At 32.9% G+C, this 26479-nt stretch overlaps 2 protein-coding genes across 2 annotated transcripts in view; both read left to right on the top strand.

The window, feature by feature from the left end:
• LOC129943527 (probable cytochrome P450 6g2) overlaps positions 1-26479 on the top strand; it is a 144594-nt gene that overhangs the window by 19659 nt on the left and 98456 nt on the right. The window lies entirely within an intron of this gene.
• LOC129949948 (uncharacterized) overlaps positions 227-26479 on the top strand; it is a 32723-nt gene continuing 6470 nt past the window's right edge. Inside the window, exons 1-4 of the mRNA XM_056061698.1 lie at positions 227-370; positions 14082-14562; positions 14622-15419; positions 15480-15765. Of these exons, the coding sequence (XP_055917673.1) occupies positions 14098-14562; positions 14622-15419; positions 15480-15765 (1549 nt within the window). The 5' untranslated portion in view covers positions 227-370; positions 14082-14097. The remainder of the gene's footprint in view (positions 371-14081; positions 14563-14621; positions 15420-15479; positions 15766-26479) is intronic.

Here is a 26479-nt window from a genome sequence, read left to right as displayed (position 1 = left end):
GCTCAAAATAAGCACACCCAGAATTCGTTTTCATTCTATAAGCCTCTTATGAATGTATATTTTTATAGCTACTAACATCAATTGCATTTGATTGATAGGTGCATAAATAATTATATCACAATTGATAAAATGTATATAGTTGTCAATGTTGATAACTGTTTTCAACAGTAAATATTTACATCTATACGTAAACTTACTTACATCTAAGTAAATCTATCTACAGTACATCTACACTTACGCCTGCACAACTTTTAAGAAAAGCCTATAAAAGCAGCTAAGAAATCTATAAACGAACTTGTTTTGATTTTACAAGCGCGTAAACAAGTTCATCAAGCGCGAGTGAATTTCGCTAAAGATAACAATATACAAAGTGAGTTCGCGGATAGTTTTCTTTTTTTCCTCTTGTTGAAAATGAAATAATTAAGTGTTCTGTTTACAATATTAAAATGATTTATTTAAGTTTTGCTAAAGGTTTTTTGATAATTAGCACATAAGCCCCAAGAAAAAGACTATCAAAATATCGAATTCCTGAACAAAGTAAAGACTGTGAATCTTGATTCCGTAATTGTTTTGTTAAACATCCCATTTATAGTTAAGTTTTCTTAAAAAAACAAATAAGTTAATCAATCTAAATCAATCTCTTAATTGTGTTTCGAATTCGGAAATTAACAATAACTAAGTTGCTCCAGCCAATAACAAGACATTCGGGAACATAACCATAAATAAGGGCAAAAGCTTGATTGCACTGTTCAAGTTTCAAGGCCAGACATCGCTGCAATATCTTTGAGGCTTCTTTCTCTTAGTGTTAACTTTAATAAAAACCTACATTGTGGTCCTTAAAAAATTCCAAACAATGTTGTCCAATTTCTTTGTTTCCTATTTATTTAATTAACATTACTCGTTTGAAGCTTGAAATCAGTAGTTATTAGATATACGAACTCATTTCTATAGCTATTCAATTAAAAGATGCAGGTTAACCACCCATTACAAGGTCAAAGAGCTTATAGATGCACAATGTATGTACGTACATTTATTGACTCTATAACTTGTTTGCTTAGGAATAAGATGTTCGATAAAAACTGACTACACATGTTAACAACGTACGACGAAACAACAACTCTATAAAATAATACATTATCATTTTATTTATAACTTTGGCATAGACTTGTATGCCTACAAAGCAATGCATCTCAAGCTCATCAGATTATTGCAATGCAATTAAGTAGAAATTGAAAAACATCTTTAACGAGACTGACAGGCTTTCTTGTATGTAATACAAATTAACAGGGTGATGTCAATTATAAAATTTAAATATTACAAGCCAACCACTTATTTTATAGACATTTACAACTGTCACAGGTGACAGAAGAGAATTTGCAAATGGCAGCTTGACAATCATGTTTTTTTCTGTCCTATACAAAAATTGAAATGACAATACATTTTCAATGTTTTTTTGAAAACTGTCAAAAATTCCCGACACATTTAGTGAGAATGTTTAGGGAACTTTAAAAAAATACCAATTTGTAAGTATGTAGTTACCAACTTTGACAAGCAATTAAATTAAATTTGAGTACAAAATATAAATTTTGTTTTAATTTAAAGAAAAAAAAGAATATTAAGTGAGATTTCGCGAAGGAAACTATCCTCGAATATTAAAAGAATATACAATTTTTAATGTTAAGTAATTTTCAGTGTAATATAATTTGTTAAAAACATGAGTACAAATATTTTGCAATCTTACAGTAGAGAACGTTATGTATGAAAAAAGAAATCCGCTGATCTCAATGTTTTAGACATGTTGCGAATTTTACTTGTGTTTCTGGTATTTTCGAAGACTCTTTAATGGTTAAGGATTTACTGACTGATAATAGGTTAGCATTTGTTGACAGAAACGGTAACCACTTATCAATGCCATAATATAGTGCCTCGAAAGTGCTTCCAATCTTTTTAAGAGTCTATTGTGTTTAGCAATTTTTCTTGGTCTACGGCTTTATCTACCTTTGGACGTTTGGGTCATATAGCCTAAAAGTGACAAAAGTGAAATGACAAATTTATAGATGTATCTAATTGACCATTATGTCACCTCACAATACGTTATGCAATGAAAAATCAAATCAGACAATTTTCGGCTCGCTTCTCCTGATTGCTCTTACGATTTGATATCTCTTCCTGAGACGAATTTTTTGACGCTCAATTCAACGTGTTTTTCGAAAGGATCGGCATTTGCCAGGCACAAATATCGTTGGTGGAGGCTTAATGATGGCTATTCGTTCTGGTTACCTCGTAATGTATACCTTGCAATTTTTAAACATATTTAAAATTTTAGAAAATATTAAAGATAGAGATCATGTTGTTATCTTAGGTGATTTTAACCTTGGTGATGTAAACTGGGTTTATTCTCAAGAAGAAAAATGTCTGGTTCCTCTTAATTTAAGCAATACGATTGATTCAAATTTTTGGGATTCTATTATGTCTCTTGGCCTATTGCAAATCAATAATGTTAAAAATTCAATTGGAAGAACGCTCGACTTAGTTTTTGTAGATCATATAGTTAATGCAGAGCTCTGCGAAGTTGATATTCCTATATTAGAAAAGAGGTTGGGATGCGATCCACACTGATAACTTCCCATCCCATCTGTCGATTTGTCTTGCTTAAAAGTTTGCCTATATGTACTAGTATCAATTTTACCAAATTTGCGTACTATTTTTTATAGATTTTATTTTGTATGAAAAAACGGACTGTTGGATTTTTATATAAAAATCACTGAATATCGAAAACAATATTTTCTGTAAAATAAAATAAGTTTGAAGCCAATATTTTTAATTTTTGAAAAGCTATTTCAGTCGAAAGTAAATTTTCACCAAGTTTTAGTATTGTTTTTTTTTAGAATTTTATTTTTTGTAAAAAAACCGTTCATTCGATTTTCAATTTTTACCAACTTTTGTTAAATGTTTTTTTAGGTATTTAATTTTTTGTACAAAAACTATCAATTCGATTTTTTTCAAAATTTTACTAAATGTTAACAACAATATTTTTTGAAAGATAAAAGTAGTTAAAAGCCAATATCTACAATTTTTGAAAAGATATTTGATTCGAAAATCAATTTTTACCAACTTTTATTAATTTTTTTTTTAGGTTTTTATTTTTTGTAAAAAAACTGTCAATTCCATTTTTCTCAAAATTTTTCCGAATGTTGAAAACAATATTTTTTATACGATAAAATAAGCTTGAAGCCTAAATTTCAAGTTTTTGAAAAGATATATGAATCGATATTTAATTTTTACGAACTTTGAGTAATGTTTTTTTTAGATTTTTATTTTTTATAAAAAAAAACTGTCAATTCGGGTTTTCTCTAAAAATTTTATCAAATTTCAAAAACATTTTTCTCCGTTGCTCAAAATTGTTTTGGAGATGAAGTCATATGTAAGTCGTTAAATTTAGGAGGTGACACATTTTTTTTTTCAGTTTTTTTGATTTATAAAAAAACCGTTATATCGATTTTTTTTCAAAAAATATACTTCTTTGAGATCACGTTACAGTTTATTACACAAAATTTAATTCAAGTCTCTAGCGTTTTTGGTTCGTAAGATATTTATGGTTAACCAAAATTTTCACCTTTTTTTTAAACTATGGTAAAAAAAACCACCCACGCAATTTTCTTGGGAGCCCTTTCTGCATCTTGCTGCCTTATTATCTGTAAAACAAAATTTATTTGAAGTCTCTACTGGTTCTTGAGCTATGGACGACGAAAAAAACGTCGCGAACGCAAGTACACACACACGCACTGACATCTTTCTAAAAATCTTTTATTTCGACTCTAGGGACCTTGAAACGTCGAGAAATGTCAAAATATTCAATTTGACAAATCAGACCATTACAATAACTTCCTATGGGAAGTTAAAAATAGTATTCACCATAAAGCTCTTCAGTTCACTCTTGATTTACTGTCATGTAAAATTTCTTAATTTGAGAATGATGAATATATGATTTTGTTAAAGCATAAAGAATATTGATTTTAATAGAAACTTACTTGGAAGCTTTTACTTCCTCTTAAACACATTTAACACTGCATTTGCGAACTATGTGCCGATAAAAAAGACAAGGAGAAACAATAGACCGATTTGGTTCAATAGACTCCTACTTAATGTAAAGAATGCTATCCAATCCATCTATTCGTTCGGAATATTTTCGAACAAAAAAAGAATATGAATTCTTAAAAAAAAATCGTATATACAGTATCTTTTCTCTTTTGAGTCAAATATAAGATCCAACCCCAAAGCATTCGGGTTGTTCCTTAATAGTAAAAGAAAAACAATGGGTTATCCATCAAATATGTGTTATGAAGGAGCTGTATCGAATAGTGAGAATGATATTTGTGATATGTTCAGTTCTATCTTTCAGTCAAATTTTATAGAAGACTTAGACGCTTCAAGCCTTTATGGTAATATTTATAGGGGAAATAATATAACAAATCTTGGTTATGTGATTCTAACTGTGGATGAAGTAAGACCTAAATTGTTGAGTTTGGACTCAAACCTTGCTTGTAGTCCTGACAACATTCCACCCATATTTTTCGAAAATTGTTCTGAGTTTATGGCAATAGCACTTACTTCAATCTTCAACTTATTTTTACAAACTGGGGAATTTCTGGATTCATGGAAAGTATCCTTAATAACCCCAACATTCAAATCAGGTTCAAGACAAAACATTTCTAATTATCGTCCTTTATCTAAATTGCCATTGATCGCGAAAATTTTCGAAGCAATTGTAAAACGAAGAATTTATAATGAAGTGAAGAACTACATTTGAGAAACCCAACATGGGTTTCTTAGCGGTGGATCTACCACTACCAATTTAACTTTATTTTCTAATTTCTTAAGAACTGAATTAGAGGATTGTTGTCAGGTAGATGTTATATTTACTGACTTTGCAAAGGCCTTCGACAGGGTTCAACATCAAATACTTATAAGAAAATTACAGTCAATGGGGTTTCACTCTTCTTTGCTCATATGGTTGTCCAGTTATTTGACTGGACGAAGGCAATTGGTACGCATTGAGAACAAAATGTCAAAGGTTATCTTTAACCGATCTGCAGTTCCTCAGGGAAGTCATTTAGGACCTATACTTTTTCTGCTTTTCATAAATGATTTGCCTTTGTATATTATGAATTCAAAACGTCTGCTTTATGCTGAAGAACTCAAGATTTGTAAGTCTTTAAAAAGTATAGATGAATGCAGTCTTTTTCAAGAGAATCTTAATAATGTTGTTAGTTGGTGTGCTATTAATAGATTGCACTTTAATATTTCTAAATTTAATGTTCTCTTGTTTTTCATGCTTAATCATCCTTTTTTATTTAAATATTCCATCTCAAACTCAGATCTAGTTAGAGTCAATTTAAAAATGGACTTAGGTGTGATTTTTGAGCAGAAACTTAGCTTTGTACCGCATTATGATTATTTAATCTTGAAAGCCAATGCCATGTTGGGATTCCTTAGAAAAAACTCTCAAGATTTTTCCGATCCTCACGCTTTGAAATCTATGTATACATCGTTGGTAAGATCTGTTTTGGAGAACAATCTGTTAAAAGGGATCCATATTATGTTTGTCATATTAATAGAATTAAAAATATTCAGAAAAGATGTACACGTTATGCTATCGGAAAGTTGGATTGGGATTTTGCACCTTCTTATAAAGTAATCTTCTCGGGCTAATGAATCTTCAATCTAGAAGGAAATAGTTTTTAATAATGTTTGCTAGAGATGTTCTTATGAACCATATTGTATGTCCTCCTATTCTTTCCCTTTTTAATATTTATGCACCTGAAAGATCTATACGATCCAGAGAGTTTTTTATATTGAGTATCATAAATCTTGTACTGCGTTCAACTCCATTTAAAATGTAATCGACTTTAGTCAAGTGAGATCAATTTTTAAACAAAATGTTCTATACGTTATATATATTGGTGCTTTGCATTTTGGAAACTAAGTTTTAATTTAAGTTGTACATATTATTACATTTTATATTTATTTTATCATTATTATAATATTTATTGTTAATGTTAGTCTGATAGATGTAAGTCGACAGATAAAATAAATAAATAAAAAAAAAAACTTGTAAGTGCGTCAAATTTGTTAAATTGTCACTTATGAAATGAGACATAACTAAACTTTTAGAATCTATAAATGTTTGAAAGTTCTTGAAATCCAATTTGAAGCAGGATTTTTTCAATAACTTTAAGAATGAACGTGAGTATGTCTTGAACCGATTGTAGAGCAATAGAATATTTTTGATTTCTTCGTCGAAGTGTTTAAGAGGCGTAAATCTCAAGGTTTCTTTGAACGATTGTGATAACCTCTTTGAGAGGTCACACTTTTTGAAAACTTTTTTTGAAAAATGGAAAAATAGTAGTACTTAAGTTCAGAAAACTGTGACTGAAAAATGTTCACCAATTTTATTGTTCTATTTTTAGTAATAATGTAGTTTCTAAATGTCAAAATTTGATAGCTTTCAAAGTGACAGCTGCTCAAATAGCAGAAACCTCTGATTTGAAAACTCTTCATGAGGAAAAAATCTTCAAATTGAAGTCGTTGCAAATTACTAAAATACTCACACAAAAATTTTTGTTTATTTTTTTACGAAAACAAAAATTTCGACTGATGATTAAATTGTGCGAACATTTTAAGTGTATTCTTGTTTTCCTAAACTGGTATATAATTTTTGACAGACTGTATCAAAACAACATCATCAATTTACATACAAAACAAAAATAATACACTCAATTAGAAAATATTTAATTGAAAGCCCCTAAGAAAAACTAACTAGTCTTAAAGTAATAATTAAATTCACGTTCACATTGATTGAAGTCTATTTAGCAGGTAAGACAACATCAACATGAATAAAATTAAATTGCACTCTTCTTACAGGCGTACAATTTATTATTACGTAGTTTATTATGTAGACTTCTTAATAAATAATTTAATAGTATAATGCACGCACAGTTTTTAAGTCTTAAATAAAATGAAGATGAAGAATAAGACAGTAAGAACTAAGATTCTCTTCAGATAAGTCGTGAGTGTTCTCATATTTATTCAATTGGTAAATAAGTTAACTACTCGTACATTACAAGTTCAAGGGTAATAGTTCAAATTTAAGTTTTTGTTCCTTTAAAAAAAAAATTAAACAAAAATATAGAAGTTGTAACAAATTTTGCAAAGATTTATGATAAATACAATTATTAAGTGAATTTTTACGAAAGAAGTCGGAGTTCATCGTTGCTATTGTTACAGGAGAGCCTCCGTTAAAATTTGTATAATAATTGTTTTTATTTACTTGTTTTTACTTTATTACAATAATAATACATAGAAACATTCATAGACTTTGTCATTCACTTTCATATCTGTCGTAAAAATATTCTTTCTCCTCAAGAGCATCAGCAGTTAATAGGAAAAGAACTTCTTTTGTTATTATACCAAGAACTAGAATAGGATTGTGACATAAGTTTGTAATAAATGGATCAGATGAAATTTAAAGACGATTGAAAAGATCTGTATTGTATTTACTCTCGAAGTTCTTCGAGTAAATAGATCTCTAAATTTCCTCGTGGCCTTATTTCTTGTTTTCTTGAGCCTCTTCTGACAGCTGTCCTGTACAGGAAGAATGCAAGACCTTACTATATCTTTTCCATAAAAAAGAATTTTGTGGACGCTTACTGGCATTTTACATTCATTTAAATATACGAGTAAGCATCTTCGTTTATTTTAAAACCACTTCCTAAAGCTTCCAAAACAATGTGAAATCGTTCAATTAATTCTTTGTTTGCACCTGTAATTTCTGAACTCTTTTCAGCAGCTCGAAAGAACCGTCAGTAGTATTATTAACATCATTCGTATTACCTGCTTGATGCTTTGGCATGTCTACAAGCAACCCCATCTCTCTTCTAAACTTCTGTTGAATCCTTTTTTTTTCTTCAGCAACTTTGGCTTTATTTTCCGGTCCTCGAGCTTGCCAGGTCAGAATAAGAAGCTTATGTAATAAGCACTCCATAAAACGGATCCATGAATGTAGCGGAGACATTCCAAAGGTCGACGACAGTTTTATTTAATATCACGGGAGTTTTATTTAACTCACTTGGTTTCGCTCCACATATGAAGCACGTTTGAGAAGACGAATTCACAGATGAAATTGTAGTACATATTTTACGGTCTATCATTGTAAACATAAACGTAGATTCAACAAATAAATTTTGTTCGCCATTTCGAATAAGAACTGGAGACAAATCTATTATTTCTTGCTGGATTGAATTAACTTCTTGAGAAATTAATTCAGTGGACTTTTTGGCAAAAACAAATTTGATTGGGCGGCAATATCGTGAAGATGAAGGAGCTGGATTTTTCCAAACAATTATTTTTCCTTTTGAAGAACTTAAATTCATTTGAATAGGCACCATTGAAATACTAAATAAACTTTCATCCGTATGGCCCTCCTCCAAAATAAATTTCTGTTTATACTGCTTTTGCTGAGCACTATCGCATCCCCACTTTAGAAAAACGGTCCCCATTTTTCAATTCGTCGTCTTTTCCGAGTAAAACCTCCTGTTAAGCCTCTTAATAGTATGATTTACTAATGACTGCAGTGAACTTTTTGCATATACCTCAGTGAATGTTAACTCAGCTGGTTAACAGTTTTCCTTAGCTTTTTGAATGTTTGTATATAAGGGAAAAAGATTTTTGCATTTTGCGTTTACTTTTTGCCGAATAACATCATATTGATGTTTCGACAAATAGAAATAAGCATCAACCATAAAAGATAATGCTTCATCAGCAGAAAAGCCCTTTGAAGGTACATACTCAGAACTATATCTTTTACAAAGTTTTTTTTCAATTCCGTACCCTTACTGGACGAAGCTTCCGACAAATCTTTCAAAAGCTTGGCTGAATCTCGCTTTCCCATTTTTTGAAAGCACTATCACACTAGCCTTAACAATTTTTTTTGAGGGTCAGTTGCATCTAAAAGACTTTAAATGTTTTTGATTTTTCAGAACAGTCATTAAAGATTTTTGGTTTTCTTCCAGCTTTATCAAGATTTTGAGGTTTTACTCTTTCATGTGAACCATAAGGTTGATAAACCCAAACTGCATTTGATGCCAAAAAACGGTTGCAATACCTTCCACTTTTTTCTCATTTTTAGCTTAGCTTAAAGCAAACAATATTAACATTTGCCTTAAGATTTGTTTTAACTTTTCTGATATGTCTTGAAGACCATATCTTTCTATTATAATGACAATACGACGCACGTCTTTTCGATGTATTTTGGGAGTTTTTTTCCCATTCTTAAAAATTTTCTTGCGCGATAGAGTGGAGGTCATACTGGAAAAAGGAAAAAAAAATCTATGGCTGTCGCAAAAATGTGCAAGATATTCTATATTTTCCTTAAAGTGAACTCTAAACAGATTAATTGAAGTACAGTCTTGCAGCGGAATTATGCGGAATAATTAACTTTAACTCTGCTTAAAAAAAGAAAATATTTTATTTTTTCCTCTTACTCACCAAAATATTTTTTTTTAATATTTCCAATGAAAATAATTAAATAACAATTATTATATTTCAACTTGAAATATAGATTAATAATAACAAAATAAAATTATAACAATAAAAGAGGCGGGGATGCGACCCACACTGATAACTTTCCATCCCCTCTGTCTATTTCTCTTGCTTAAAAATTTGTAGGTTTTCGTGTTGAGTTAAAAAAGTTGTCAGCTGAATGATTGAATGAATTTTAAAATTACAAACAATATTTTTAAAATACATAAATAGTTTCATTTGAAAATCTAGTTCTGTTAAATTTTTACCAATTAAAGTAGCATTTCTTAAATTTTTACAAATTGGATGAATGAAATTAATTTGAGAGACATCAAGAACTGCATATCAATTTTTACCAAATTTACGTACTATTTTTTTTAGATTTTATTTTTTTATGAAAAAACGGACTGTTGGATTTAAAAGATAAAGAAATTTTAAGTCAATATCTCAAAGTTTTAAAAAGATATTTAAGCCGAAAATCAATTTTTACCAACTTTAATTATTAACTTGTAATGGGTCCGATTTGTCAAATTGAAAATTTTGACATTTCTCGACGTTTCAAGGTCCCTAGAGTCGAAATAAAAGATTTTTAGAAAGATGTCTTTTGTACGTCCGTACGTTCGCGACGTTTTTTTCGTCATCCATAGCTAAAGAACCAGAAGAGATATCGACTTCAAATAAATTTTGTTATACAGATAATAAGGCAGAAAGATGCAGAAAGGGCTCTCAAGAAAAGTGCGTGGGTGGCTTTTTTACCATAGCAGTTTGAAAAAAAGGTGAACATTTTTGTTAATCTTAAATATCTTACGAACCAAAAACGCTAGAGACTTGAATTAAATTTTATATAACATATTGTAACGTGATACCAAATACGTATATTTTTTGAAAAAAAATAAATATAACGGTTTTTTTATAAATCAATAAAACTGAAAAAAAAAATTTGTCACCTCCAAAATTTTACGACTGAAATATGATTTCATCTCTAAAACATTTTTGTGCAACGAAGACATCTAGTAAAATTTTGATTTTACTTTCATCTTTCAAAAAATCTTGTTGTCAACATTCAGTTAAAGTTTGAAAAAATCGAATTCAAATTTTTTTTACAAAAAATTAAAAACCGACAAAAATAACAAAAGTTGGTAAAAATTTTCGACTTAAATATCTTTTAAAAACTTTGAGATAATAGCTTCTAACTAATTTTTTCTTATAAGAAATACTGTTTTTAACATTAGGACACATTTTAAGAAAAATCAAATTGACAGTTTTTTTACAAAAAATAAAAACCTAAAAAAAAATGTATAAAAGTTGGTATAAATTTATTTCCGACTCAAATATCTCTTCCAAAATTGTAGATATTGGCTTCAAACTAATTTTTTGTTATAAGAAATATTGTTTTATAACATTTGGTAAAATTTTGAAAAAAATCGAATGGACAGTTTTTTTACAAAAAATAAAACTCTAAAAAAACAATACTAAAACTTTTAAAAAATTTACTTTCGGCTCAAATAGCTTTTCAAAAATTAAAAATATTAGCTTCAAACTTATTTTATTTCACTTCAAATATTGTTTTCAATATTCAGTAATTTTTATATAATAATCCAACAGTCCGTTTTTTCATAAAAAATAAAATCAAAAAAAAATAGTACGCAAATTTGGTAAAAATTGATACGAGTACATATAGAAAAACTTTTAAGCAAGACAAATCGACAGATGGGATGGGAAGTTATTAGTGTGGGTCGCTTCCGAGCCTTTTTTTTTTGTTTAGGTTTATATTTTTTGTAAAAAAAACTGTCAATTCGATTTTCTCAAAATGTTGACTACAATATTTCTTATAAGTAAAAGTAAGTTAAAAGCCGTAATCTCAAATTTTGGTAAAGATATTTAAGTCGAAATTCAATTTTTACCAACTGTGAGTAATGTTTTTTTTTAGGTTTTTATTTTTAATACAAAAACTGTTCATTCGATATTTCTCAAAATTTTACTAGATGTTAAAAACATCATGTTGAACAAAATTGTTTTGGAGATAAAATCATTTTGTATTCGTAAAATTTTCGAGGTGACTAATTTTTTTTAAGTTTTTTTCATTTATAAAAAAAAAAACGTTATTTGGATTTTTTTCAAAAAAATATGTTTGTTTAGTATCACGTTACAATATATCATATACAATTTAATTCAGGTCTCTAGCGTCATTGGTTCATGAAATAATTAGGGTTAACCAAAATGTTCACCTTTTTTTAAACTGATATGGTTAAAAAACCGCCCACGAAACTTTCTTAAGAGCTCTTTCTGCATCTTTCTGCATTATTATCTTAATAACAACATTTATTTGAAGTCGATATCTCTTTTGGTTCTTGAGCTTTGGACGACGAAAAACACGTCGCGTCTAGTGACCTTGAAACGTCCAGAAATGTCAAAATTTTCAATTTGACAAATCGGACCCATTACAATAACTTCCTATGGGAATTTAAAAATCACCGTAGCATTTATTCGTAAACCAAAGTTATACCAAAAAAACACTTTTCTCTGTTATGTGAATGCACCTGTTGACAACAACTGACTTAGAAGCTTAATTTTTCCTATTCAGTGTACAAAAAAAAAAACAAAACAAAACAAAACATGAATAACAGTTACCTACTGTATTGTGTCTTCCAAACAAATGTTTAGAAGACATGTGGCTTAACTTTTTCTTTTCACTTTGTCCAACACCAAACAAATTAAAAATACCCAAAATTGATAAAAATTGATGTTCGATTCTCAATATTTCTTATGATAAAAACGTATGATAAGAATGACTTAATTGTGTGCTAAAATTTCAATCTGTATTTGTTAATATGAGAAATTAAATTTTTAAAAATGGTATTCGACTTAAAATCTCGTTAGCAAAAATAGATTTTCATATCATGCAAAATATTGTTAATTTAAAAAAAAAAAAAATCACCTGACAACTTTTTAAAAAAACACGAAAACTCACAAAATCATTAGAACAAAGTAAAGTACCGAATTCAAAATTTGTGTCTCACGAAATATTGTTATGAATATAGCCTTTCTTTATGCTTGACCTTTCGTTTCCCAGATATTCCAATCGAAAAGCGTTTTTTTTTAATACTCGCTTTTTGTACATATTAATTGAATTTGAATCTTACCAAGTGTCAAAAACTTTATTCTTCTTTGTAATAAATATTGTTCTTAAATGGAATAATTTCTGCAATGTTTATAATAAAATCTAATACAAATTGATAGCATTTTTTGTTCCTAAGACTAAAAGTCTTCTTTTGAAAGTGTTCCCCACAAATCTTGATGTCCTTATCTGTAAGATAGTTTTTATTTGTAGTCTAACATTCTCTAAATATGATAGATTTAGATTTTAGGGACATTGAAACGTTAAGAGTTTTGTTCAATTTGAAAAATTACACCAATTGCAATTATTCGCAAAGGAATATGAAAAATTGATTTTTTCTTGTGGCGAATAGAACATTGTACATATGAAATTTAAAATTGCTTTCTTTTTAACTTCTCATTGGAATTGGAAATTATAGAAATCGGTCGACTTGAAACGTTAAATTTTGTGTTTCTATCCATGGATAATTTTTCAAGAACAAACTGAATATTGAGAGGATATGACCTATCAAAATAATTCTAGACTACAAAGAATGAAGGAATGCCATTTCTGATAAGCGATGAAAATTTTAGAAAAATGTACAACAAAAAACAACTAAAAATTCAGTAATTTCTGTCTTAAAGCTTATTACAACTTTTACATATTATTTTTCTTAACACTTGATTCATTTTTTTTTACAATCGACAGTAGTTGTCCATTGAATCCATTGAAAGTCTCGAATATCTTTGAAGAAAATAGAACAAAATTCAATTTTTAATTACATGCAAGTTTAAGTATTTTGAAAAATTACCAAAATGAGCGTTGAAGGCGATAGAAACGTTCACATCACTCGAACAATGCTAGACATACTGTCAAGTGTAGACATTTATTTTTTAAACGCACATCGAGAATGTAGATGTTTAACCCCACTCTGTTTTTCTCTACTACATTAATATTCAAAACTTTAAGACCAATGTGAACCGAAATCTCTTCTCCCACTGTGTTTAAACCTTAAACATGTTAAAGGTATTAATAAATAAGCCCTTGAGTGCCTTTTATTTATTATTCGTTTTGGTCTTGCCTTGTGCTCAGGCATTTTTAACTTATTTAGTTTGCCCAATGAGCCGTAAGCTTTAACAGAAATGCATGTTGAACTCTCAGAGCACTTCTAATTAAAATAGAAACGTAACTTTTTCTCAAGCTTAGTTCATGGCTTGGGGCTAAATAAGAAAAAAAGTTGATAAATTGACCTATTGTTGACAGTTCTTCTATTAAAATGAAGCTCGTGATGTTTTAAGCCATTTTAAGACGCAATATTTTAAATAACTAAATTGCTTTAAAAATTAAATTTTATTTAACTATATTTTAAAATGTTTTTGTGTTCGTGTTCTCGTTTATTTTATAGCACTCCTTCTTTCAACATGGCTCTCTCCGAATGGCTCCTAATTCTATCGGGTGCCCTAACATTACTCTACATCTGGATATCACACCACTTTTCATATTGGCGGAGGAAAAATGTTCCCTTCATTGAGCCAAACTATTTATTTGGCAATTTGAAAGACATGATCTTTATGAAGAGCTGCTCAGCCGATCACATGGTCAACCTCTATAACCACAAACAATCACAAAATGAACCTGTTGTTGGTATTCACCTCTTCAACAAGCCCGCCTTGCTTGTTCGTGACTTGGATCTGATCAAAAATGTTCTGATCAAAGACTTCAATAAATTCTCAGATCGTTATACAACTTGTGATCCTCATAGCGATGCTTTGGGCTCGTTTAATTTGTTCTTCATCAAGAATCCGTACTGGAAGGAGTTGAGGAGTAAGCTGTCGCCGGTATTTACAAGTGGTAAAATCAAGCAAATGTTTCCACTTGTTGAAAAGGTACGTAATCCTATTTTTTGTTATTTTAAGAAAGCTTAAAATATTTTACATTTTTGAAGATCGGTCTTGAATTGGATAAATATCTTTGCAATTTGGCCCTCGATTCCAGCGCAAGTGTTTGTGAAGTCAAAGAAATATGTGGTAACTATACTACTGATGTTATAGCTTCGGTGGCATTTGGGGTTGAGGCGAACAGCCTTAAGAACCCCAACGCTGATTTTCGACAAAACGGACGAGCTCTTTTCAAGTTCACAAGCTTTAGAGCTTTTGAATTTACAATCATCTTCTTCTTGCCACAATTTGTGAAACTCTTCGGCTGTAAGATGTTCTCCAAAGAGGCAGCAACATTCCTTCGAGAAACGATCAACTATATCATGAAAGAAAGGACAAAGACCGGTCATATCCGAAATGATCTCATTGACATCTTGGTGGCATTCAAAAAAGCCGCCGAAGCCGACAAGGAAAAGAAACATTTGGCAAAGAATCCTGACATGCTGGTGGCACAAGCAGCTGTTTTCTTTACTGCAGGTTTTGAAACTACCTCATCGGCTATGTCGTTCACGTTGCACGAACTCTCTAAGAAACCTGAGCTACAGAAGCGCCTTAGACAGGAAATTAAGGATGCCTTGCTGAAGTGTGATGGAAAAATCACCTATGAAATGATCGCTGAAATGGAATATTTGAATATGGTCCTGCAAGAGGTTTGGAGATTATATCCACCTCTACCATTCTTAGACCGACAGTGTACTTTGGCAGAGGGTGAAAAAGAATACTCATTGAAACCGTTTAGTGATTTTGGTGTCCCCAATGGAATGCCAGTTTATATTCCTATTTTTGCTATTCATAGAGATCCAAAGGTATGTCAATAACTTCTGGTGATCTTGGAGCCTCAAATATAAATAATATTTTATTTTCAGTACTTCCCCAATCCCGAAGAATTTGATCCGGAAAGATTCTCACCAGAAAACAAAGCTAACTTCCCTCAACTTGCCTATATGCCATTCGGAGCAGGACCTCACAATTGCATTGGAGAACGGTTTGGAATCTTACAAGCTAAACTGGGACTTATTAATTTCCTCAGAAATCACTCCGTTACGACTTGTGAAAAATCCCACAAGAAAATGATACTCGATCCAAAAGCTTTGATTATACAATCGATGGGAGGAATCTATTGTAAAATTGTACGTGATCCTTTGATAACATAGATAATTATATTTTTAAAAAGTTTATTTTCTTCTTGTTCGAAGAAGGGGATTAAAGCTAAATTTTAATGTTAAATAATTATGTATAACCCAAGATAGAATAAGTTTAATTTAAGTAATTCATGTTAATACCGATAATAATAAAAAAATTTCTTTTTAAATACATGTTTTTTATTTTGGATTTTTTTAAAGCAAAGAGTGACAACAAAAGGTCCCGTGAAATAAAGCCAAGTGAAAAAAGGTCAAATTTCAAGAACCGGCCTTATTTCAATTTTATAAAGTCTAATAAAGCTAATTTCAAACAGTTGGTCTTATTGCACTTAAGCAAAGTGAAATAAAACCAAATTTTCAACACCCCTTAACCCAAATCCTATGGTTTGTCCAATATTTGCAGTTCTTATATATTGAAAAAAGCTATCGTCGATTTTCTTATCAATCAAAGTTTTCAAACAGAATGTTTTGAACCTCTAATTAAGTAAAAGTTTGAAAATTAAATATATTGAAAATAGCTTGATAAATTTTTTCAAGACAAATAAGTAGATTCTAAAAACTAAAATACCAAACTTAATTTTAAAAAAGGGTTTCAAAAATCATATAGACTTAGAGCAAACAGTGCTTTCAAAAATAATTTATAATAAAAAATATATTTATTCTTCAAACGGTCTTCAATAAATTTAAACATTTGTTTCATAAAACTCTTTTTTTCTTTTGGACATTGCTGCAGAAGTTTATTCAATTACTTGATCTAATTTCTCAAACAAAATTCAATATCATTGGAAGTTGCAGTTTTTAGAATTGACATTTTCTCAATTAGCCCAAAAGTATGCAAGATTTTTGTAACGGAAGCTACTAAAACAAGACACTACGACTTTGAATTTTCAAACAGTCACCCTAAAAGAAGTTATGATTTGTATTCTACAAAATATGATTATGTATAGATAAAAATAAAAAAGAGATTTTTTATGAAATTCAAAACTATAATTGTAGGCCATTTATGGTTTCTTTTTAAATTCGATGTTGTATTGGCACTTGACAGCTATTTCTCGCTTATAATCTTGGTAGACAGGCAGAAACCAAATGGTTACCTATACATATGTACATATATGCTTGAAAACGTTCGGAAATATTGAAAACTTAATCCCGAAGTCAGTGATGTGCATTGCAAATCAAATCAAATGGGGTGGCGCAACAGTCCGTTGTGAACCAGGGCCTAGTGACTTACAACTCTCAACCATTCCTGTGTGCGAGTACTGTTGTCAGGAATGGAAGGGACCTACAATTTAAGGCCGAATCCGAACGGCTAGTTTTGAGAAAGCACTTTTTCATGACAAGAATTACTCTTGAATTATTTGTCAATTCCTCGCAAGAGGCAGTACCCGCGAAAATTATTTTTTTTTTTTAAATTAAGGTGGCACAGGCAGGGATTGAACCCAAGACCCCTTGCATGACAGTCCAACGCACTTTTTTTTTTTTTTTTTTTTATTTTTTTTTTTTTTAAATTCATTTTTATTAATTCATTCTTAAACCTATCTTAAAGCTAGACAAAAATTCATAAAACTAGCCTAATTATCCATAACTTACAACTAACTTAATGGTCCCATACGGACACTCTAAGTTAAACTATAACACTTAAAACTAATGCCTTTCGGCCCTAAGATCTATTTTACTTCATTTAAATTTTATTTATTTTGTATTTATTAGAAAAGTTGGAAAAAAAAACTAATATCAATATCCTTTTTTATTTTTACTTACAAACTACTTAAAATTAGGTCCTAAAATAAAACTTAAAACTAACTTAAACTACCTATTCTACCTATAAACTACTTAAAACTAGAACAACCACAGCAGCATATCTAACATTTTTGTTTTTCATATTTCGTTGTCTTTTTTTTTATTTTTTTATTTTTTTATTTTTATTTATTTTTTTTTTAATGTTTTTTTTTTTTTTTGTATTTCTTGTTTTTTTTTTTTTTTTAATTTTTTTTTTTCGTGCCACCATGCCTATTCTACTTAAAACTAAACCCTAAAACTATAAAACAAGTATGTAAGCCGGCCAAGGCTTAAAACCCCATCCCGACTACCCAATATCAAGTGCCGTTTGAAGCCACCAAAACTGGTTCTCCTGCTTCAGCCTATCAGTTCGGTCCCGTTCGGACACAGCCCTACTGAACCGAAGGAGCTCTGCACCGCCTTGTGCCATGACGTCCCGACTGTACGGGAGTCGCCTATCCACGGTTCTTCGTCTGACGTGGTAGATTAACGGAACTGCCAATCTATCCTGTATCAGACCGCATTTGTCTAAAAAGAGGAATGCCTCTGGTGGAATGAAGCCGCTCAAGCGTGCACTCTCAAAATACTCGTCGTTCGGATAGAACGCCCCGAAAATTAAATTGTTGGTCGAAGACATAGCTCTTGCAATGTGACCTCGAACGAGTTTTATCACGAAATTGTCAATTCTGTTGATTCGAGCCCCGTTGTACAGGACCTCGTTGGAATAGTAATGCACATAAGAAGATTCGGCTGTTCGATATAAGCCGGTACAGCGTCGTAAACACTGCCGCTCGAACACCCGAAACTTCTCCATCTGGGAAGGGGCAACGTTGAACCACACAGGACAACCATACACGATCATTGGCCGTATGAGGGCCATGTAGCAAATTACCTTCACTCTGGGGTCAAGCCGACTGCTAAAAAACAGCCGTTTCGTCAGAGCGAAGACTCCTCTGGCCCTGGTCAGAGCAGCATTTATATGTCTGTCGAAATATAAATACTGATCTAACCAGATACCGAGGTACTTCACTACACTTTTGCTCGCTAATGGCTGCCCGTAAAGATCAACGATGACCATCTTGCGCCAATTCTTGCACGTATCCCTCGTGGCCCTAGCCAACGGAGTTCGGAACAGAATTGTCTCTGACTTCTGGACATTTATTTTCAGTTTCCAGTCGTCGCAATATCGCTGAATCTTGTCGAAATCACGCTGCAAGAGAATTCTAATAACCTCAACCTTTTGGGCCGTTCTGTACGCAATTAGATCGTCGGCGTACGCAATTGCCTTTGTAAGACTACCTATCAAATCGCTGGTGTAAATGTTGAAGAGAATCGGCGAATTCACCGCTCCCTGTTGAAGACCATTTTTAATTGAGAATGTTGTGGTAGAAGTTACATTGCCACTTTTGACAACAAACTTTCTACCGTTAAGCATATCATAAAGTATATACAACAATGGCTTGCTTATGCCAAGTCTGCTCAGTTTTAGGTAAAGACCCTCTAACCATACGGTGTCAAAGGCCTTTTCCAAATCAACCAGAACAGCACCTGTGCATTGTTGTTTGGATTTATTGCATTGGATATCAGAAACGAGTTTAGACGCAGCATGAATTGTGTCATGACCCGCCTTGAACCCGAACTGTTTATCCGGAATTATTTTGTTGTCCGCAGCCCACTTAGTCAGAGCCCTATTAATGATTTTTTCGAAAACTTTGCTGATGCTCGGAAGAAGACTTATCGACCGAAGATTTGACGGGTTGGAGTTGTCCTTTCCCTTTTTCGGGAGAGGATGAACCACAGCGGTCTTCCAATGCACTGGATAGTATGCATTATTCAGTGCATTGTTGAAGAGTGTGGTGTAAATGTCAATTGCTTCCGTCGGTAAATGTCTCAGTACAACGTTGGATATACCATCGACTCCTGCTGACTTTTTGTTTTTTATTGAATTGAAGATGAGCTGAAGCTCAACCTTCGTCACTAACAAGGGACTTGGTCCCGTTTGCTCGGCGATTATGGCATTTGCCAAGGAATCGTCATTGAACCGCATGAAACCGCGGTTCTCAGATCGCCAATGTGTGATATCATTACGGAGGTAAAAGTGATTAAGTAGGGCTCTGTTTTCCAGGTCGTGGTTGGGGCGAATGCTAACATTTACCTTGTACACTTGCTGGCAAGCAGCTCCCACCGCCTCCACTTTTTCCTTCGGATCTTCAATTATGTAAAAGTCATCGTCAAAGATGGCTTCTTCTGGATCTATTTGCGCTGTCATGAGTACGTCTCTGTTTTCTTCGGTTCTTTGGAGTTTCAGACTCGGAAGGTCATTGTCGTTCTTTTTCCTGAATATCTTGTTGATTTTAGGGAACATACTAGGGTCACTAGAATTAACTGACCGGATCTTGCGGTCCCAGTACTTGTTAATTGACAGCCTGTAGTTCTCCTTAATCAACAGATTGACATTTTTTATTGACGACTTCAGTGTCCTAACCTCCAAGTCGTGTGGGTCTGTAAGTCGCCTGTACAAGTTTTTGAGTCTTGTCAGTAAGCCACTCTTGTGCCTACGTAGTGCGTCAATAGTCGCGTTTCTGTAAGCGTCCATTTGGTCCCGTTCTTTGTACTTTGGGATTGTCCGTTCCATCGTTCGTTTTATAGTCCAACGCACTAACCATCATACTACGGGTACACTAACGGTGCATTGCAAATAGCACGCGTTTTTTGAGAAGAAGCTTACATCTTAATGAAGCACCAACCTTGAAAATGCTTTGGGAGACTGATGCTAGTGAATAACATTCATTGTCCCGAGAGTATGAAAATAAATGCACGAATGAATTTTCAAAACCTGAACACTAGCCCGAGAGGAAATTCTAAGCAAATATCTCAGATTTTTAGCTTAAAAAAAAACAATTACATCAGCAGATTCGCAGTTCTTAAAGCAGCTTGAATTTGTCAACGATTTTGGTAGAAAAATTATCTTTTCGGTAGCAGTGCAGTTTTAATGCTAAGAAACAAAATTGCTTCATCCAGGGCACGAAAACCCCGCACTTTATTATCGAATGCATTTGCAGAAAATGAAAATTTGGTGCATATCGTGAAGTGGTGACATCATTTCTCTCTAAAAGTAATCAATATTTCGGTAATCAGTGAACTATAATAATATGTACTTGGACAAAATAATTTAGAGCATTGTTTTAATTTAATTGGTCCCATTGGTTTCTTGAACAATTAAAAACAAAACGTTGAACCTATTATGACCTATTTTTTAAACATTTTTCTTTCTTGGAATTTTTAAATTATCCATGGCTATGTATATTTTTTGAGCGGTTGAGGAAATACAGTGTGAGACATTTTGAAGTATAGCCAAAATTATGTTACTGTTTTTTACAATTAGTTGCTTACTTAAGGTGGCGCTACAATCCTGTGTAAAGTGGGTGTGGATTCGAAGACTTTCCGGGCCGGAGCATTGGTTTCCATGCGTTCTACGTGACCCAGCCGTTGGACTTTTACCCTTCTGGCTAAGTCTACGTCGCTGTACAGCCCGTACAGCTCGTCGTTCCATCTTCTTCTCCACTCCCCTTTGATGCATACGGGACCGTAGATCACACGAAGAACTTTTCTCTCGAAGCGACCCAAGGTGCTTTCATCCGCTTTTGTCATAGTCCATTCTTCTGCACCGTATAGCAGGACGGGGACGTTGGGGGTCTTATATAGCAACATTTTGGTCCCTCGAGAGAGGGCTTTATCACTCAATTGCTTTCTTAGTCCAAATAAACAGCGGTTAGCAAGAGTTATTCTGCGTTTGATCTCAGCGTTGCGCTGGTGTTGTTTTCTGCGTTTACAGCGGAGCCTAGGTAAACGAAGTCCTTGACTAACTCAAAGTTACATCTGTCGATGGTGACGTTTTGACCAAGACGTAGGTGTTGTATGTCTTTTCTTGACGACAGCATGTACTTTGTTTTGCCCTCATTAACCGTTAAACCCATTTTTGCCGCTTCTGCCTCAATACTCACAAAAGCCCCATTGACATCACGCTGAGTTCTTCCGATTAAGTCAATGTCATGAGCATATGCCAGTAATTGGACAGACTTTTGAAAGATAGTGCCTCTAGTGTTGACGTGTGAGCTCTGCACTATTCTTTCCAGCACGATGTAAAAAAAATCGGTTGACAGCGCATCACCTTGTCTAAAACGTTTTTTGACATCGAAAGGTTCTGTTAAGTTGTTTCCAAACATTATGGAGCAGCGTGAATTCTCCATGGTCATTCTGCACAAACGGACGAGTTTGGCAAGGATGCCAAAACTAGACATGGATCTATATACAGCTCGTCCCTGCAGATGCTGTCAAATGCGGCTTTGAAATCGATGAAAAGATGGTGGGTGTCGATTTGGTGTTCTTGGGTTTTTTTCAGGATCTGCCGTAATATGAATATTTGATCGACTGTGGACTTTCCTGGTCTAAACCACATTGATAAGGACCTATCAGGTTATTGACGATGGCTTTAGACGTTCACATATTACGGCAGAGAAGATTTTATAGGCGATGTTAAGTAGACTGATTTCTCGATAGTTGGTGCACTTCAGAGGGTCTCCTTTTTTCAGGATCGGGCAAACAATACTGAGGTTTAATTCATCGGGCATGGATCAACCTTCATGACAGTGGAATTTGGTTCGTCGTCACCGCTATACAGTCTGCAGAAGTGGTCCTTCCATATCCTCAGCATTGACTGCGGTTCTACTATGATGTTTCCACTTTCGTCTTTGGAGCTTTTGGTTCTAGGTTTATGTACCTGTGAATTCCTTTTACATGTTCATAAAATTTTCGAACTTCATTCCTGTTTTTAAACCTCTCAACATCTTCGACCACACGCTTCTCATGCCCTATCTTTTTCCTTCTGGGAAGTCGGTGTTCCTCTCGTTACTATATAACGATTTACACAATCTCAATCGTATTAACAATCAGTCTCTCACTGGCCTAGAGTGCAATAATACGAACAGCCACTTTAACCTAACCTATTCTAAAAGATGGGACAAATAATATAGCAAGTACTGTATATGCTACAATTTTTTGAAACATTCTATATGTATAAATAACCTTTTTACCAAACACCTTCCGCAAAAAAATATTATCAGAGGGCGCCTCTTATAAGGTTTTGTGCAATATATTCATACTTTATGTTTATTAATTTATTGAACCTAATATTTCTTATCTTTATCATCCAGAGAACATGATTTGATTAACAACATTAGAAAATGTTGACAAAATACGGAAGCGATCTTGATGGGGGTTCATATAATGAGAACTTTTACCGAATTTTTAATAATGTATAATGACTATACATTTTTTTTATTAAATAAACATGCTTATTCAATAAACTGATAAAAATTATATATGGATCACTAAACTTTAATAATTAATTTTAATACGACGTTGATGACTTTCAATATTTTCAGATTTTTGAATAACCTTATCACAGACGTTCCTGAGAGGAGATAGATTATAAGATGATGAATATTTTACGAAATTGTTTGTCTCTGTTGCGGTCCAAGGCCTCAACTAGTTTATATTGTCAGTCTTATGATTTTAAAGATGATCCATGAAGAATAATTGAGCTTCGTTCGCGTCGTTATGTCTACAGAACTTTACAAATAAACAGTTTAAATTAGGTAAGACCTATTCCTGAACTTTAAGTCCAAAGCGTAATATGGCGCCAACAAAACTATGGTGGACAAGTCATCATGCGAATGTTCTAAACACCAATGTGAGACGTAGTCTCGTTCAATAAAATCTTATCTTACATCTAATGAAGTGTAAACTTTACTTTTGCAATTACATTACACTCTTTTTTTTAAAAAGATTTTAAATGATAGGCTATAGGTCTTATGTATTTGATCTTTATAACGTTAGACATTTTCATTGTTAGATGAAATAAATATAATTCAATTTCAAACTAGTACTGTCATCAGATAAGAGATTAGATTATCCAACCCACGTAAGATATGCAATCATTTAAAATATCAGATCTAAACTAATAATACGTTCTTTTAAAAGTTCCAACTAAGATTGTAATAGATCTCACATAATCTTTGTTGTTGAGCTTACTTGCAAAAATTACTTATCATTGTGTATAGATCAAAAAATAATAAAGGGTTTTTCAATTGGCTCCGGTTGATTTTGGAGCTGCGTGGTGGCCATTTTGTTCTGTCAAATCTTTTGTTTATTATTCTGTTGTTTATGCCAAATTATCATGTCAAGTTACACGATTGAACTGCTCGTTTAAATGATAAAACTTTATTATCAAAATGACTGTTCGTTAACGAAAACGTTGCGCGTATTGCGACCATTTTACAGTAGACGTAGTGGCCCTTCACTGTCGCCTCTTCAAGGTTTGGATGCCAAATGTGAGCGACCGGTTCAGTAAACAATCAGCTAACAGCCATACGTTCAAGGAACGCAATATAAGGTATAAACATCGCCGCAGTCCGTGAAAGTCTACAGCAGAACCCGGAAAGTCTATTCCTCGCCGTGCGCAAGAGCTCGGTCCTTCGCAAACTTTCGCAACTTGGCGAATTTTGCTTCGGAACTTTGGCCTACACCTGTACAAGATCCAACTGAGCCAGGAGCTCAAAGTTAATGATAGATAGATAGATAGATAGATAATTTGGATTTTATTGGATCAACATTTGAATTTAACAATAGATACGTTTTTACATTTACAAAAATCATTATGACATGGCATTTGCCGTCTGCCAGATTGACAACTATAATATATTAATTTAATTACAAAGAAATAACCGTTTTAAATAACATATGTGTTTAAAATATGGAATTATATGGTAACCAATAAAATTTAGAAATTCAAATAAGATACAGTTAAAGGTTTGTTTAATCAAAAATCTTCGTTAATTATTCTTGCTCTATATCTGAGCGCAATTACACAATATTCATAAAGTCTATTAACGTTCATATGATTCAATTCGTCCAGGACTTGCTCTTCAGATAAAACATCGCTCCCAAGAACGCTTCTTCTGGTTTCTTTCAGAGTTGGGCATCTTCCCAAAAAGTGAATGACGTCTTCCCTTTCTCTCATGTTGCAAATGCTGCATTCTAATGGTAGATCAGGTCTGTGAGGCATGATGTTCAGATTGATAAGCTCGCTGCGAAGTCTGACCATTGTAGCGATAACATTAACCTTATTAGAGTCACGAAAATAGTTTTTCTCTGCCAAATTGTGATTTAATCTACCGTAAACTGTTCTGTAGATGGAACTGGAGGCTTCAGCTATATATTCAGCTCTACATTTCTCCAATGTTTTCCAGGTTTAAATCAAAGCTTAGATTGCATTTTTCAGCAAGTTTTGACCACTCTCTATACCAGCTGTTTCGTTCGTGTATGGCACTGATAGCTACCTTCTTGACTAATCTGGATTCTGATAAATTGAATATGTACTAAAGAAAATCGGCTTGCAACTTCAAGGTCTTTATGTGTAAAGGTGATAGTCCTGTTTCGAGCATTACCACGTAATTTGGTGTGTTGACTGGTAAGCTAAATATCCATTTAAAATAGTGTGTGAAGAGTTTTTCCACCGTTTGAAATCTCATACATCCCCAAACTTGTGCGCCATATAAAAGTATGCTCTCCGATACAGCTTCAAATACCTTCAGCTTACTGCTATGCGCAATTTTTCTGTTCATGAAGCATCTTTTCCATGATATGTTAATGGCTGTTTTCGCCTTTTCTAACTTCACAGTTAAATGCTTCTGTATGCTCAAACTTCTAGTAAAAATTACCCCTAGGTATTTGTATTCGGTTACACATTCTAAGGCTTCTCCGTTAAATGACCATTTCTCGTTAGAAGCATTTCTTCCACCACCGTTTTTAAATATCATCACTTTAGACTTTTGCGTATTAACTATTAAGTTCCATAAGCAACAGTAATTATATAACCTGTTTATCATGAGCTGTAACGCTTCTGGCAAATACGCAAACATGACAATATCATCTGCAAATAATAAGGCCTTCATATGTGTTCCTGCGAAATCCACGGCACCAGGAAGATAATCAATCAGGTCATTTATAAAAAGTGAGAACAAAGTGGGGCTCCATGTGCAGCCTTGCCTTACTCCCGATGAGGTCACAAACCAATCTGACAACTCTGCACCATTCCATACAGCCGCTCGAGTTCCTCTATAGAGATTCTCTAGCGCACGTCCAAATTTCGTCGATAACCCCGCGTTATATAGCTTGTAGAATAAGGCACCTCTATTTATTGTATCGAATGCCGCTTGAAAGTCGATGAAAAATACATGTAATTTCTTTTTTTGAGCGATAAAGCTTTCTGCAAGACTTCGGAGTACAAAAATATTATCCATTGTAGAGTAGCCTGCTCTAAAACCAGCTTGAAACTCTTTCAGTATGTTCTGAGACTTAATTCACTTGTTGAGCCTTTTCTGCATCATCGTTGTAAGAATTTAATATGTTGCATTCAAGAAGGAAATGCCCCGAAAGTTTGAAGCATCCGAGTATGATCCTTTCTTATGTATTGGGAATATAACAGCTTCTTGATATTCATTTACTACCAAATTCCCCTCTATGACTTTATTGAACATCGTTAGAAGTCGATCATTAAGTGCAGAAGTGCCATAGTTGTAAAATTCGGCTGGGATACCGTTTGCGCCTGCTGCTTTCCTATCTTTCAGAGTACATAACGCTTGCTCCAATTCTTGTGCAGTAAACTGCGAGTCCAATATTTCATTGGTTATACCAGGTGTTGCATGTTGCCAGATAGATGGCATCATTTCTGAGTTGAGGAGTTGCCGAAAGTGTTCGGCTAGCATATTTGCACGCAGATTTTTGTGTATTGACGGTTTTTTACCATTTAGCTTCCATGCAAGTTTCCAAAACGTTGATGCATTCTTACAGGAGGCCAACCTGGCCGCTTGTCGTTCCTCATA

The sequence above is a fragment of the Eupeodes corollae genome, chromosome 1 (genome assembly GCF_945859685.1).
Source record: "Eupeodes corollae chromosome 1, idEupCoro1.1, whole genome shotgun sequence".
Classification (NCBI taxonomy): Eukaryota; Metazoa; Arthropoda; class Insecta; order Diptera; family Syrphidae; genus Eupeodes; species Eupeodes corollae.
This window is presented reverse-complemented; position numbering and strand designations above follow the sequence as displayed.